Source organism: Callithrix jacchus, chromosome 2 (assembly GCF_049354715.1).
Source record: "Callithrix jacchus isolate 240 chromosome 2, calJac240_pri, whole genome shotgun sequence".
Taxonomy (NCBI): Eukaryota; Metazoa; Chordata; class Mammalia; order Primates; family Cebidae; genus Callithrix; species Callithrix jacchus.
Genome location: NC_133503.1, coordinates 14,682,117 through 14,697,013, shown reverse-complemented (window position 1 = coordinate 14,697,013; position 14,897 = coordinate 14,682,117). Strand labels below are relative to the sequence as shown.

General features: G+C 43.7%; 1 protein-coding gene across 50 annotated transcripts in view; it reads left to right on the top strand.

The window, feature by feature from the left end:
- TRRAP (transformation/transcription domain associated protein) overlaps nucleotides 1-14,897 on the top strand; it is a 131,897-nt gene that overhangs the window by 19,814 nt on the left and 97,186 nt on the right. For 38 of the 50 annotated variants that reach the window (XM_078357335.1, XM_078357328.1, XM_078357324.1 and 35 more), the window contains 9 exons: nucleotides 311-407; nucleotides 2,538-2,676; nucleotides 4,323-4,401; nucleotides 6,308-6,542; nucleotides 7,645-8,008; nucleotides 8,099-8,196; nucleotides 8,665-8,859; nucleotides 9,851-10,042; nucleotides 13,941-14,106. In XM_078357335.1, coding sequence (XP_078213461.1) covers nucleotides 311-407; nucleotides 2,538-2,676; nucleotides 4,323-4,401; nucleotides 6,308-6,542; nucleotides 7,645-8,008; nucleotides 8,099-8,196; nucleotides 8,665-8,859; nucleotides 9,851-10,042; nucleotides 13,941-14,106 — 1,565 coding nt within the window. The remainder of the gene's footprint in view (nucleotides 1-310; nucleotides 408-2,537; nucleotides 2,677-4,322; nucleotides 4,402-6,307; nucleotides 6,543-7,644; nucleotides 8,009-8,098; nucleotides 8,197-8,664; nucleotides 8,860-9,850; nucleotides 10,043-13,940; nucleotides 14,107-14,897) is intronic. The other 12 variants (XM_078357287.1, XM_078357281.1, XM_078357177.1 and 9 more) reach the window with 2 other exon arrangements.

The window sequence follows — 14,897 nt, the reverse complement described above, 5'->3', positions numbered from 1 at the left end:
TCTGGGTCTTGCATTCAGCAGATGTTACACGAATTCTTTCTGCAGACTGAGTGGACTGGCCTGGCCCTGGCTTTGTGGGATTCACGTAACGGCTGTGGAATGGGTTGGAGAGCCGTTTGGTTTGTTCCCTGAAAACTTTACTTTTCGTGCAATTCCAAATAACATAGACACCTTTGCTATTGCTGCTGTGTTGTTTGGGTCTCTGTGGAAATGAATCAATCTTTTGGGCTTTGTCGTTGTTACAGGCTTTTAATTAATACTAACATCACCCAAAATTGAGAGCTAATGTTTGTATTCTCTTCTCATTCAGGCAACATAAGCTTTACAACAAGGAGCTGTATGCTGACTTCATTGCTGCTCAGATTAAAACATTGTCATTTTTAGCTTACATCATCAGGATTTACCAGGTAAGGTCATTGACTTTTATGTCAGATTTACTGAGATAATTTGCATACAATAAAATTCACCTTTTGTGGGTGTCCAGTTCTAGGAATTGACAAACGCTTACAGTTGTTAATCATTACTAACACATCAAAATATAGAACATTTGCATCACCTTCCAAAATTCCATTGTATACATTTGTTGTCAGTTTCTTCCCACCACCTCCATTGCCAGCTACACACTGATGTGTTTGATCCCCATAGTTCTGTGCTTTCCAGAATGTCATATAAATGGAAATGTCCATTGTCTAGTCTCTGCAACCTTTTGAGTCTGGCTTTATTGAGATATAGTTTATGTATCATAAAATCCCCCCTCTTTAAGTATACAGTTCAGCGACTTTTAGCCACAGGTTTGTACCATTACCGGCATCCAATTTTAGAACAACGTCATCACCCCGAAAAGAGACCTGTCCCGCCGGCAGTCTTCCTTGACTATGTGCTCCTGGCAACCGTAATGTACTTTCTGTCTTCATGGATTTGCCTTTTTCATTTTGGCCATTATTAATAAAGCAGCTATACACATATACGTGAGAGTTTTGTATGGATATACTTGGTTCATTGACTTTTGCTGCTGTTAGAAGTTGTGTGTTGGGCAACTAGATGTGAGAGAGATTGGAACTTAAAGGCATTGTCAGTAAAACTGATAAAGAAATTGTGGGTGCTTTTTGAGGAGCATGTGTAGTGGATTTTTTTACATCATAAGAACTTGAAGGAAAAAACACCTCTTTTCATTGTTTTTGAAAAGAATTCTTCTACAGTTATGATTGTTCCATAGTATGGAATAAGTTTAGTACTGATCCGTATTAATGGAGTCGGATTATAATGTATACTTTTTGTAAGCCTTTTATTTCAGAAAAATAAAAGTGAAAACGTGCTGAATTGTTTAGGATAAAAACTACTTTTGAAAGCATTTGTAACTGCCCCCCCCTTTAATGTATGTAACTAGATAATGATAGCTTACATGAAGAAAATGGAACATTTGGTTTAAAAAGTCTAAATTAGGTACTCCTTGATATTTTAATCAGCTCACGTTATCTTGGTAAGCGGCCTTCTGCTGACACCTCAAAAGAAGATTGTGATTAGAGCTGTTCTGAGTTGGCAATAAGTTGGCTCCAGTGTCGTTCACAATTTGTTAATGGGATGACTAAGTAAACAAGTAATTACTTTTTAAAAATCTTACAAGTTTGGCATGGTGGCTCACACCTATAATCCCAGCAGTCTGGGAGGCCACGGTGGGATGACCGCTTGAGCCCGGGAGTTGGAAGCCAGCCTGGGCAACATAGACACCCCATCTCTACAAAAAATGAAAATTAGTCAGGCATAGTGGTATGCACCCTTAGTCCCTGCTACTCAGGAGACTGAGGTGGGAGGATGGCATGAGCCCAGGAAGTTGAGGCTGCACTGAGCTGTGATCACACCACCACACTTTAGCCTGAACAACAGAGCGAGACCTCATCTCTAAAAAAAATAAAAATAAGAACAATTTGTAGTACTTTTGTCTTTCTGTTCAGCAGTGAAAGTAATACATGTTCACTGTTGAAGGTTGGGAAAACACAGAGAGGTACAAAGAAGGCATCCACAGTCTCACCATATAAAAGAAACTGCCGTGTGGCTGCACATCCTTTCCTTATGGCATTGTATACATGCCACGCATACAATTAAAACTTTTTAGATGCTGTGTAAGTAGGCCTGCTACTTTTTGAGGCTCGTTTGAGTCAAGCTTAGTCTTACTGAATTTTTGTTTGTTTGTTTGGTTTTGGGTTTTGTTTTTTTTTTTTAACTCATTTGCCCAGGCTGGAGTACAGTGGTGTAATCTTGGCTCACTGCAACCTCTTCCTCCCAGATTCAAGCAATTCTTGTGCCTCAGCCTCCCAAGTAGCTGGGATTACAGATGCCTGCCACCACGCCCAGCTAATTTTTATATTTTTAGTAGAGATGGCGTTTCACCATGTGAGCCAGGCTGGTCTCAAACTCCTGACCTCATGTGATCTGCCTGCCTCGACCTCCCAAAGGTCTCACTGAATTTTTAAGCCAATAGCATTTGAATTTTTCTTAACACTCTGCATCAACTCTGTCTTCTCACTCTGTTCTTACAGGAGTTGGTGACTAAGTATTCTCAACAGATGGTGAAAGGAATGCTCCAGTTACTTTCAAATTGTCCAGCAGAGACTGCACACCTCAGAAAGGAGCTTCTGATTGCTGCCAAACACATCCTCACCACTGAGCTGAGAAACCGTACGTCCAGCCTGTCTTGTCTTGAATGCTGGTGCCAGTCCTGTGGCCATCTTTGCAGACTCAGCTGACATTCCATAGTTATGCTGCGAGGTTTCATGCTGTCTTGGGTTCATTCTTTTCCCTCTTTTCTCTGCCTCCCTGTATTAATCTGTTTTTACGCTTTTGATAAAGACATACCTGAGACTGGGCAATTTACCAAAAAAAAAAAAAGAGGTTTCATGAACTTACAGTTCCACTTGGCTAGGGAGGCCTCACCGTCCTAACAGAAGGCAAGGAGGAGCAAGTCACATACTATGTGGATGGTGGCAGGCAAACAGAGCTTCGTACCCCTCTGTGCCTCCTTCATTTTGGCCACTTCACTGCAGCCTTCATGGACTGTTGTGTCCTTGTCACCTCAGAAGGGCATGCTTTCCATTTGGCTGCTCCTCTGTGTGCTGCCTGGCTGTGGAGTTACCCAGGGATGTGCATCTTGCACATTTCAGTGTCTGCATTTCTTTTTTTTGTGTGTGACGGAGTCTCCCTCTGTTGCCCAGGCTGCAGTGCAATGGCACAATCTCAGCTTGGCTCACTGCAACCTTTGTCTGCTGGGGTCAAGCAATTCTCCTGCCTCAGCCTCCTGAGTACCTGGGACAATGGGCATGCACCACCATGCCTGGCTAATTTTTTGTATTTTTAGTAGAGACGGGGTTTCACCATGCTGGCCAGGCAGCTCTCAAACTCCTGACCTCGTGATCCGACTGCCTTGGCCTCCCAAAGTGCTGGGATTACAGTCATGAGCCACAGTGCCTGGCCATCTGCATTTCTTTTATGCCTTTGACCCTTAATAGCTATTAGCTATAAAATGTACTTTGTGTGACTTACTGTAGCTGGCTTTATGTCAAGCTTATTCCAGCACCTAAACATCCTTTGGGATGATCGTATTAATAGAGCTCCCTAGGGGAAGGGTGGATGTGCTGTCACTACCCCCATCTGCACATCCTCAGGGCCTGAATTGTCTCTGAGTGGCGACCAGCTGTTTCTGTAGAACCCTGGTTAGGTTCAGGCCTGCAAGGGCACACAGAGTAAGTTTAGGGGTGGTTCCACCTGCAGGAATAGAGCAAGGGAGGAACCCCGGGGGGATTCTGGTCAGCATTATCCAGGGAATTAGGAACCGTAACCTGGAACTCATGCCTATGAGAACATTGTAAAAATGCCTAGACTTTTGTAATTTATATAGCTAAACATCCTTAGGTCTTAACAATGCTTCAGGGTAGTAAAGGAACATTTAGGGCGTTTAGGAGATCCCCGTCCATTCTCCAGACTAGTTGGGAGGGTGGTGGCGGTATTTAAGAATGGTGGGATGTGCCCACAGTTAAGTATTAGAGGTGCGGTCCCTGCCAGGGGCACCAAGCTGATTTATTCTTAATCTGATCTCTGACCCTGAACGTGACCCTGACTGCATTTTGATAGCAGGTGGCTGGTGTGGTTCAGCAGAGCTGCTGTGTTATGCTGAAATAGCACTTGTGCCTTTCTGGTCTCCTCTCTGTCCCTTTTCAGACCTGGATTGCACATCAGACTGCGGGCTGGCTACTGTGAAAACATTGTAAAGTAATTTAATGTATAGTTGGTTTTGTTAGTGATCTGTGCAATGGGTATTTGTCTTCTAGAGTTCATTCCTTGCATGGACAAGCTGTTTGATGAATCCATACTAATTGGCTCAGGATATACTGCCCGGGAGACTCTAAGGTATGAGATTAAACCAATGATATCTGGTTGGTGAAATGCCAGGAACATCGGTTACTGGCACTTAATGTTACAAGGGTTTTCAGTGAATGCAGACTGTTAGGCCTTGGCACACCTGTTAGGTTTAGAATTGCAGGATGTTTTTTTTTGTGTGCGTGTGAGACAGAGTCTCACACTGTTGACCAGGCTGGAGTGCAGTGGTGCAATCTCTGCTCACTGCAACCTGTGCCTCCTGGGTTCATGCAGTTCTCCTTGCCTCAGCCTCCCAAAGCACTGAATGGGATTACAGGTGTAAGCCACTGTGCCTGGCCAAGCATTGCAGGATTTTTGGAAAGCTCTTAGATTACTTTTTGTGCTTTAGCTTAAAGGAAGAAATCAGAGGAATCATCTTGTTTTAAATTTTAGGTAAAGCTATCTGACTTTTTAGTGTTTTTTTGCTCTTTATATATAATACATCTTTTCTGTTAAAAAAAAAAGAATATTTGATAACCCACCAGGAAGAAAGAAGGAAAGAAAACCTTTTGGTTCTGCACAGAGAGATAAGTGTTGCTAATATCTTAATGTATGTCTGTATAATCTTTGTTTCTTATACTTAAAAAAAATGTAGTTGCGATAGTGGTTACTGTTTCTAAAGCAAAAAATAAACATTTAATCATCTTTACATTATAAAAATAAATCAATATTTGTCATATTTTGCTTCCAATAAGGAAGGTATCATGGATCTTTTGAAAAATGTTCAGGATCCTTTGAATATGATAGTTTTCTCACTTTTTTTAGACAATGTTGTTATAAAACATCAAGACATTTTTTGTAACTTGGGGTTGAACCTGGCTGGAATTGGGCGTTAGATTACGTTACTCCTGCTTGAAGCCCTCCGGTGGCTTTCTGTTGTGCTTAGAGGAAGCCCAAACTCATAATGGTAGCATTTGAGTCTCTGCCCACCTGTTCTGCATCTTGTGTTGGTCCTTCCTCCTTGAGTTGTTACAGCCACACCAGCCCCTGCAGCTGCCCTCCCCGACCTGCTACAGCCATGCCGGCCACTACGGCTGCCCTCCCTGACCTGCTGCAGCCGTGCCGGCCACTACATCTGCCCTTCCTGACCTGCTGCAGCCATGCTGGCCCCTACAGCTGCCTTCCCTGACATGCTGCAGCCACTCTGGCCCCCATACCTTCTTGGCTACTTCAGGCAGTTACTACCGCTGGGCCTTCATCTTTCCTGTTTCTTCCATCTGGAAATTGCTGTGGATTTTTGCTTTATGGTGCTTTTCTGTCTTTAAGATCTCAGCTTCAGTGCCACCTCAGAGGAACCTTCCCTGGGACCCTGTTTAAGAATAGCTCCCCCACTCATCTTTCTCATGTACCCTTTTCACATCTCCCCTAGCGCTTACTAACTCATGTAGTTTCTTTCTTTGTGTGTTCCTCTGCTGTAAGTAAGCTTCCTCAGGGCAGTAGCTCTGCATGGGTTGCTGAGGTGTCCCATGGCTAGTGTTCATGTGTTTAGTTTGGGAAAGAACTTGTAGCCTGAAAATTCTCAATGTATCTCTGTAAAGCGGTCATCCATATATAAAGATTGATTGACCTGTCCTATTTATTTTTGAGCGACAAATCCCATTCAGTGCATGATCGAGCTGGCAGTATTTCTTCTTGGGTTAGCTGTATGTGCCAGCATCTGTTAGCAACTTTATGACATACACAAAGTTAACCTTTTAGCTTAGAAGGTAAAGATGGAGACATCAAGACAAAACTTAGCTCGAGCTCCCTTCCATCATGTATCTGGGAGAGAGTAGTGTGGGGGAAATGGGCCATGTAACAGTAGTCGTGTTCCTGGGGCAGAGGGTGATGTCACTGATGGCCTGCTGCAGCAGGCAGAAGCACTAGAATGAGCACTAGTGGAGGTCTCTGCCTGCAGGCCCCTCGCCTACAGCACACTGGCCGACCTCGTGCACCACGTCCGCCAGCACCTGCCCCTCAGCGACCTTTCCCTCGCCGTCCAGCTCTTTGCCAAGAACATCGATGATGAGTCCCTTCCCAGCAGCATCCAGACCATGTCCTGTAAGCTCCTGCTGAACCTGGTGGACTGCATCCGCTCCAAGAGCGAGCAGGAGAGCGGCAACGGGAGAGACGTCCTGATGCGGATGCTGGAGGTACCAGCTTTTCCAAGAGCTTCATCCATCCTGCACTCTATCCTCTTTGTAGCTAAACTTTTTTTTTTTTTTTTTTTTTTTTTTGAGACAGAGCCTTGCTCTGTTGCCTAGGCTGGAGTGCAGTGGCACGATCTCAGCTCACTGCAACCTCTTCCTCCTGGGTTCAAGAGATTTTCATGCCTCAGCCTCCCAAGCAGCTGGGATTAAGGCATGCACTGTCAGGCCCAGCTAACCTTTTGTATTGTAGTAGAGATAGGGTTTTACCATGTTGGCCAGGCTGGTTGTGAACTCTTGGCCTCAAGTGGTCCTCCCACCTCAGCCTCCCGAAGTGCTGGGATTACAGGCAGGAGCCACTGTGCCTGGCTTGTGGCTAAACTTAAGCCAGTGCTGCAGGGGTGGCTCGATCGCCAGGCTCGATCCCAGGAGTTAAACCACCTAGGTTCAGACTCAGGCTTCCCACATGCTTCACTTCTTTGGACCAGTTTTTTCATCTTTTCACCTGGGGTGATGATATCTGCCTCCTAGATCACTGAGAGTTAAGTCAGGCGGCGCTTGAAAGCTCTTAGCACACTTCCTGGCAAGTAACTCGCAGAGTTATTTTCTGGGGGCATAGTAGCCAGGTGTTAGACTGGCCAAGGACATCTCTGGGGAGACACCCAGAGTGTGAGGGATATGATTTCTGAGCCCTGGGGGTGCTGGCGGGGTCCCGGGGGGATGAGGTCTGCAGTCCTGGGTGAAATCCAAGCCCTGCCTGTCAGGCCAGTCACGCAGCCTTCCTGAGCCAGACTCTGCACATGCAAAACGGTGGTGGTGTTGGGAGTAACCAGCACTTTTCTTTTTCTTTACATCTGGCACAAAGGAAGTGCCCACATATTACCAGCCTTCCACCAGTTTTGCTGGGTTGGTGCAAAAGTAATTGCAGTTTTATTAAAAGTAATGGCAAAAGCCACAATTCCTTTGACACCAACCTCATAAAACAAGCAACATGAGTTTGGCAGCTGGTGTCAGTCCCATCTTACTTTACTGTGATCTGAGCAGTATTTGTTTGGCCTATCGAAGAGGAATAATTCTGTCTTCCCCCTCGAATTTCTTTTCCTGTTAGGTTTTTGTTCTCAAATTCCACACCATTGCTCGGTACCAGCTCTCTGCCATTTTTAAGAAGTGCAAGCCTCAGTCAGAACTTGGAGCCGTGGAAGCAACTCTGCCCGGGGTGCCCACTGCCCCTGCAGCTCCAGGCCCTGCCCCTTCCCCAGCCCCCGTCCCTGCCCCAGCTCCACCCCCACCGCCACCACCACCTGCGACCCCCGTGACCCCGGCCCCTGTGCCTCCCTTTGAGAAGCAAGGAGAAAAGGACAAGGAAGACAAGCAGACATTCCAAGTCACAGACTGTCGAAGTTTGGTCAAAACCTTGGTGTGTGGTGTCAAGACAATCACCTGGGGCATAACATCATGCAAAGCACCTGGTGGTAATTCTGCTCTTCAGTTATGTAGACAAACAATACTTTTCACAAAGGGAGTTTTATTCAAGTTAACTTAACATGCTCTTTCTTTTCCAGAAGCTCAGTTCATTCCCAACAAGCAATTACAACCCAAAGAGACACAAATATACATCAAACTTGTTAAGTACGCAATGCAAGCTTTAGATATTTATCAGGTAAGGAAGTGCCCTCCAGCCAGGCTTTCCCATGTGGAAAGTACCTCTTACTACTAGAGGTGCTAGTGATGGGGTGGCAGTGAGAGCTGTTAGTATTTGGATGGTCCACAGTGTTCATATACTCAGATGTGCTTTGTTCTACAACATAGCACTGCGTTTATATAAGAATTCTTATTTATAAGAGACCAAATGTGTGCATTTTGTGGGGCACATGGTGTAAACAGAATGCAATAGAAATATAAGACTTGAGTTTACGAATATTTTTCATGGTCTGGACTCCTACAGGTTTTTTTTTTTTTTAATTACAAAATAAAGGGGAGAAAGAATTTAAAAGATTTTGGAAGGGGTCATTTATTATCTAATTTAAGTGCTCTATTTTAAGTATGTAACTGATCTGGTTATATAATGAAATATATTCAGAGAGGCTCGGTTTTAATGCCCAGGGGCGGCTTTTCTTCCCCGTATTAGGTCCAGATAGCAGGAAATGGACAAACGTATATTCGAGTGGCCAACTGCCAGACTGTGAGAATGAAAGAAGAGAAGGAGGTATTGGAGCACTTCGCTGGCGTGTTCACAATGATGAACCCCTTAACGTTCAAAGAAATCTTCCAAACTACGGTCCCTTATATGGTGGAGAGAATCTCAAAAAATTATGCTCTTCAGGTATGAAACTCCTTTTTAAGTATTGTTTGAACATTAAGTTTACAATTATTTATGTCTTAAATACTTTTTCATTTATTTTGAGCATTTTAAAAACAATGTAGCCAAGGATGTGCTTAATAGAGAAAAATTTAAAGAAATATTAGGCCATAATAGCTTGAAACAGTTTTTTTCTTTCTTTTTGAAATGGAGTTTTGCTCTTGTTGCCCAGGCTGGAATGCAATGGCTCAATCTCAGGTCACTGCAACCTCCCAGTAGCTGGGATTACAGGCATGCACCACCATGCCCAGCTAATTTTGTATTTCTAGTAGAGACAGGATTTCTTCATGTTGGTCAAACTAGTCTTGAACTCCGGACCTCAGGTGATCTGCCTGCCTCAGCTTCCTAAAATTCTGGGATTACAGGCATGAGCCACCACACCGAGCCTTGAAACAATTTTTAAAAGATTCAAATGCTTTGGGTCAGTTCCTTTCATTAGCAGAAATAAATATGTGGGCCAGGTGTGATAGCTCATGCCTGTTACCCAGCACTTTAGGAGGCCAAGGATTGCTTAAGCCTAGGAGTTCAAGATCAGCCTGGGCAACAATGGTAAAACCCCGTCTCTAGAAAAAAATACAAAAATTAGCCGGGTGTGGCGGCAGACACCTTAGTCCAAGTTACTCAGTAAGTTGAGGCTGCAGTGAGCTAGATCAAATCACTGCACTCCAGCCTGGGTGACAGAGCAAGACCATCTCAAAGTGTCAAAAAAAAATTATGTTAAATGTAGTCTTTGGTATTTTTTGATGAGAATGAAATAACAGATTACATCATTGAAGTGAACTGCCCTGCTCAATGCTCAGTACACCCATTCCATTTTTTCCTTTGGTGGATAATTAAATTTCTGGGAGTGTGCGATACAGTTCCGGTTTTATGTTTTTGGAAAACTTACCACTTTGTCTTAAAGCTGCTTTAGGGAAGGGATTAATTTTGTCACATGCGTTTCTTATTTTGACAGATTGTTGCCAATTCCTTCTTGGCAAATCCTACTACCTCTGCTTTGTTTGCTACGATTCTGGTGGAGTATCTCCTTGATCGCCTGCCAGAAATGGGCTCCAATGTGGAGCTCTCCAACCTGTACCTCAAGCTGTTTAAGCTGGTCTTTGGCTCTGTTTCCCTCTTCGCAGCTGAAAATGAACAAATGCTGAAGGTGAAGTCCATGTAATCTAAGTAGTGCTTCTGTTCAGGGTTTTGCTGTTGTTGTTGGAGATGGCCTCACTGTGTTGTCCAGTCTGGTCAGCCTTCTGGACTCAAGCAGTCCTCCTGCATTAGCCTCCCCAGTTGCTGGGACTACAGGCACTCGCCACTGTGTCTGGCTTGGTTTTTTTTTTTTTTTTTTTTTTTTTAATTATTTTCACTTTTAAACAGAAACTGTAGCGACTCCTTATAAAGTGCTCTTTGAAATAGTAAATATTTGCCAACTGTGAAAGGGCCAAGTGTGAAAAACATTCCATGTATTTCTAAGTCGTACCTACTTTATCTGTCTCATAACTTAAAATGAAAAACCCAGAACTCTGTGGCCAGGAAGTGTAGTGTTATTAGAAAAATCCAGAACTCTGTGGCCAGCAAGTGTAGTGTTATTAGTGTGGACACCACTGATTTTCTTTTTTAAACCTAATTTTTTTTGGATTACACAAATAAAATAGGAGCAGATTATTCTTATTTTTTAAAAATTCAGTGATGCAGATGAACTAACTACAAGGAAAAAATGTCTTCACATACTTCTCAAATACGGTGACAGTTCTGATTATGTTTCTAAGCAATGGTCTCACTTCCAGATGCATATTGAAGCCAATACCATGGTACCAGCTTTTCAGGAAAAAAACATCTTTATTGCAAGGTCGGTTGACAAGGACACAGGAGACCACATTCAAATCTGTCTCCCAGAACTGTGGTCTCAGGGCGGGTTTAATAGGACGAGTAACTGTGAGGGAGATGGAAAAATGATTGAGCTCTGTAGAGAGGCAGTCCTGAGTCTTAAGTTCCTGTTGCAACAAAATGGGGCCCTCCTTGTTTCTTCATTTCGTCCAGGTACTTGGGTCCCATCTGGGTTGACTTTTCCTTCCAGCCAGCCCCAGGATCACTACACTAGTGCCTGGTTCACCTGCATATGCTTGCCACTTGCAGCCTTGGAGTCTGTTAGAACTGAAATCAACTCAGATGAAGCTGAACCAGTTTGAGCTGGTTCTGCGGTTACAGTTACATTGACAGTTGTCCATCAGGTTTTGTTTTTGGTTTTTTGGGTTTTTTTTTTTTTGAGTCTGTCACCCAGGCTGGAGTGCATTGGTGCTATCTTGGCTCACTGCAACCTCCGCCTCCCGGGTTCAAGCAATCTCTTGCCTCAGCTTCCTGAGTAGCTGGGGTTATAGGTGCATGCCACCACACTTGGCTAATTTTTGTATTTTATAGAGATGGGTCTTCACCATGTTAGCCAGGCTGGTCTCAAACTCCTGACCTTGTGATCCGCCTGCCTTGGCTTCCCAAAGTGCTAAGATTACAGGTGTAAGCCACCTCACCCAGCCTTCACTCATGTTTTGTGTCTTCTCTGTGTTCACAGTCTTGGTAATATGAAAGCAACACATTTCAGGACTGTTTGTTTCTTTTTCCCCTTTAAATTAAGAATTCTGAGCAGTCTGTGCTTCTTTATGAACAACATTTTACAGAAGGTGTCTCGTCCATTTTTATAGATAACTAATCCTGTATAATAGTATCTTATCTGTTATTTGAGTCTAGCAAATGGGTAAAACCTATCCCTGGTTACCTCACGCACTAAAAGCAGCAGGTGGTAGAATAAAAACCTTATAAAAATACACTCCCTCTTGTAGCAAAACATCTTAATTTCTATGAAAATTGAATGTGTCAAAAGATATGTTTTCTCACAGGGGAAAATATGAAGTTGTAAACAAGATCTGTTCATTAGGAGTAATTGCACAGATGGTGAGACAGCTACAGTAACCTGTGCTTTCATATGGTGCTTTCCTTGTTTTCTTTTTGCAGTTCTGTAGTAATCACTTGTCAATGGTCTTAACTTTTGTGTTAATAGGAGAATATTGCCCAAGCCTTGGTAGCTCTGGTAGCTCATGCCTGTAATCTTATAATCCTAGCACTTTGGGAGGCTGAGGCAGGAGGATTGCTTGAGCCCAAGAGTTCAAGACCAGTCTGGGCAGCATAGTGAGATTCTTTCTCTACAAAATTAATTTTAAATAAAATCAGCTGGATGTAGTTTTTTGCACCTGTAGTCCCAGCTACTCAGGAGGCTGAAGGAGGATTGTTTGAATGAGCTCAGGAGGTCGAGGCTGCAGTGTACTTCAGCCTGGGTGATAGAGGGAGATCCTGTCTCCAAAAAAAGGGAAAATACTAATTTTTAAATTTAAAGATATAAAGTATTTAATTATAACCTATGTCCACATAATTCATTATCCTCAAATAATTCATTTTTTTGCCAGCATTAGATATGACCGTGCAAAACAACAACAAAAAGCCCGGGTTAAAACCTATCGGGACAAACCTAATGTTAGAATGTTGGAATGTGGCCGTGTGGTAGCTCACCCCTGTAATCCCAGCACTTTAGGAGGCCAAGGTGGGCGGATCACCTCAGGTCAGGAGTTCGAGACCAGCCTGGCCAATGGTGAGACTCCATTTCTACTAAAAATAGAAAAAAAATAGCTGGGTAAGGGGGCACATGCCTGTAATTCCAGCTACTGAGGAGGCTGAGAGAAGAAAATTGCTTGAACCTGGGAGGCGGAGGTTGCAGTGAGCTGAGATTATGCCACTGTCCTCCATCCTGGGAGACAAAGTGAGACTCTATCTCAAAAAAAAAAAAAAAAAAGAATTTGGAATGTTGTTCAAAAAAAATTTAGGGAACAATTTTCACATAACTTTTTGTCCAGAATAATACATGTAGTTTTATAAAATAAATATATCATGCCATGTACCATAATAAATTTGGAATTGTATCAGTGACTATACCAACTGTGTATAGTTACTTAAATATATATGCAAAAAAATTTCATGTGAAACTTAGCCTGTGACATGTCAAAACCAGGATTTGAGTATAAAATAAAAAGTTAATATGGTTTAAAATGTTGATTAAAGCTCCTGTGATCTAGTAGAGTGTTTTTTTGTTTGTTTGTTTTTTGTTTTTTTGAGACGGAGTTTCGCTCTTGTTACCCAGGCTGGAGTGCAATGGCGTGATCTCGGCTCACCGCAACCTCCACCTCCTGGGTTCAGGCAATTCTCCTGCCTCAGCCTCCTGAGTAGCTGAAATTACAGGCATGCGCCACCATGCCCAGCTATGGTGGGCATTTTGTATTTTTAGTAGAGGTGGGGTTTCACCATGTTGACCAGGATGGTCTTGATCTCTTGACCTCGTGATCCACCCGCCTTGGCCTCCCAAAGTGCTGGGATTTCAGGCTTGAGCCACCGCACCCGGCCTAGTAGAGTGGTTTTTTTAAAAGAAAGATTTATATAAAAATATTTTTCAGTTAAGTCTTCCAAAACCCTGTAATCTTTTGAGATGTTTTTTACACTTTGCATACATCTTATTTGATTGGTAGTCCCGTTTCAGTTCCTGTAGGTTACTTTTTTTTTTTTAAGGCAGAATTTCACTCTTGTCAGCCAAGCTGGAATGCAGTGGCATGATTGATCTTGGCTCACTGCAGTCTCCGCCTCCTGGGCTCCAGTGATACTCCTGCCTCAGCCTCCTGAGTAGCTGGGATTACAGGTGTGCACCACCATGCCCTGCTAATTTTGTATTTTTAGTATAGATGTGGTTTCACTGTCTTGGCCAAACTGGTCTCAAACTCCTGATCTCAGGTGATCCCACCCTCCTTGGCCTCCCCAAAGTGCTGGTATTGCAGGAAGGAACCACCGCACCCAGCCCCTGTAGGTTACTTTGTGCATTTCATTTGTTGTGGATACCAAAAAGATTAGAATGTGCTTGTTTGGTTTTTCGCTTTGGAGTAAACATATCACAATTGCCTTGCATTGCTGTCGGTGACACTTGAGAGTCTGGAGGGTATGGACTCATCTGTCTTCTCCACCTGCAGCCTCACTTGCACAAGATTGTGAACAGCTCCATGGAGCTCGCACAGACCGCCAAGGAACCCTACAACTACTTCTTGCTGCTCCGGGCGCTGTTTCGCTCTATTGGTGGAGGTAGCCACGATCTCTTGTATCAGGAGTTCTTGCCTCTCCTTCCAAACCTCCTGCAAGGTCAGAGCACTGACTTTGGTTGCCTTTTAGTCTTGTGTGCCATTTAGTCATGTGTCTAGCCACCCTCATTGCTGGGCTTTATCCTCTGTAACTGGTGAGGGTCCTGGTTGCTGGGATGGTATGTGGCACATTGCCCCCCCCCCCTTCCCCCACTGCCCTGATACCCCACTGGGACTTTGAAGGGTGTTCTCTTCAGGGATGGGCTCTTCCCCTCCCTCCTCAGCATCGAATGGGATTTAGGTTTTAGTTGTCCTGGTTAGGGTTTGGTTGCATTTTTATAGTGTTTGGTAAGCAAGTCTAGAAAGTGGTTTCTAGTGGTTTAGGAAGATCGAGGATCTCTAGATTAATAGGGAATCAGAACAAAAAAAGAAAAAGCACGTGGCAAAGTTGACTTACAGTTAGTTTATATTTTCATTTAGCTTCTGATTTGCATAGCCAGAATCCTGTAATTCCTGTATAATTAGGAATGCCTCAAGGTACGTAGTTGACGGGGATCTGGGTTCGTTGAATGCTTATGGGGTGTGAGCTGATTGGAAACGCTGTCCCAGGAATTCATTACACTTCGTGGCAAGGTGAGCTCTTAACAAGGGATTGACTCTTCCATGTATTTCCTTAACTTCCTTAGAGAAGTGACATAGGATACCCAGGAGGCAGCTGGGACAAACGGCAATTAATCCGCCATGGGGAAGGGCCCATAAGCTGGCTTTGTGTTCACATTTAACCCTGTCTCTGGTCATTCCTGACCCGAGCTCCTGTTCTGTGTAGTCTGATTTCCTCCTGTGCTCTCAGCT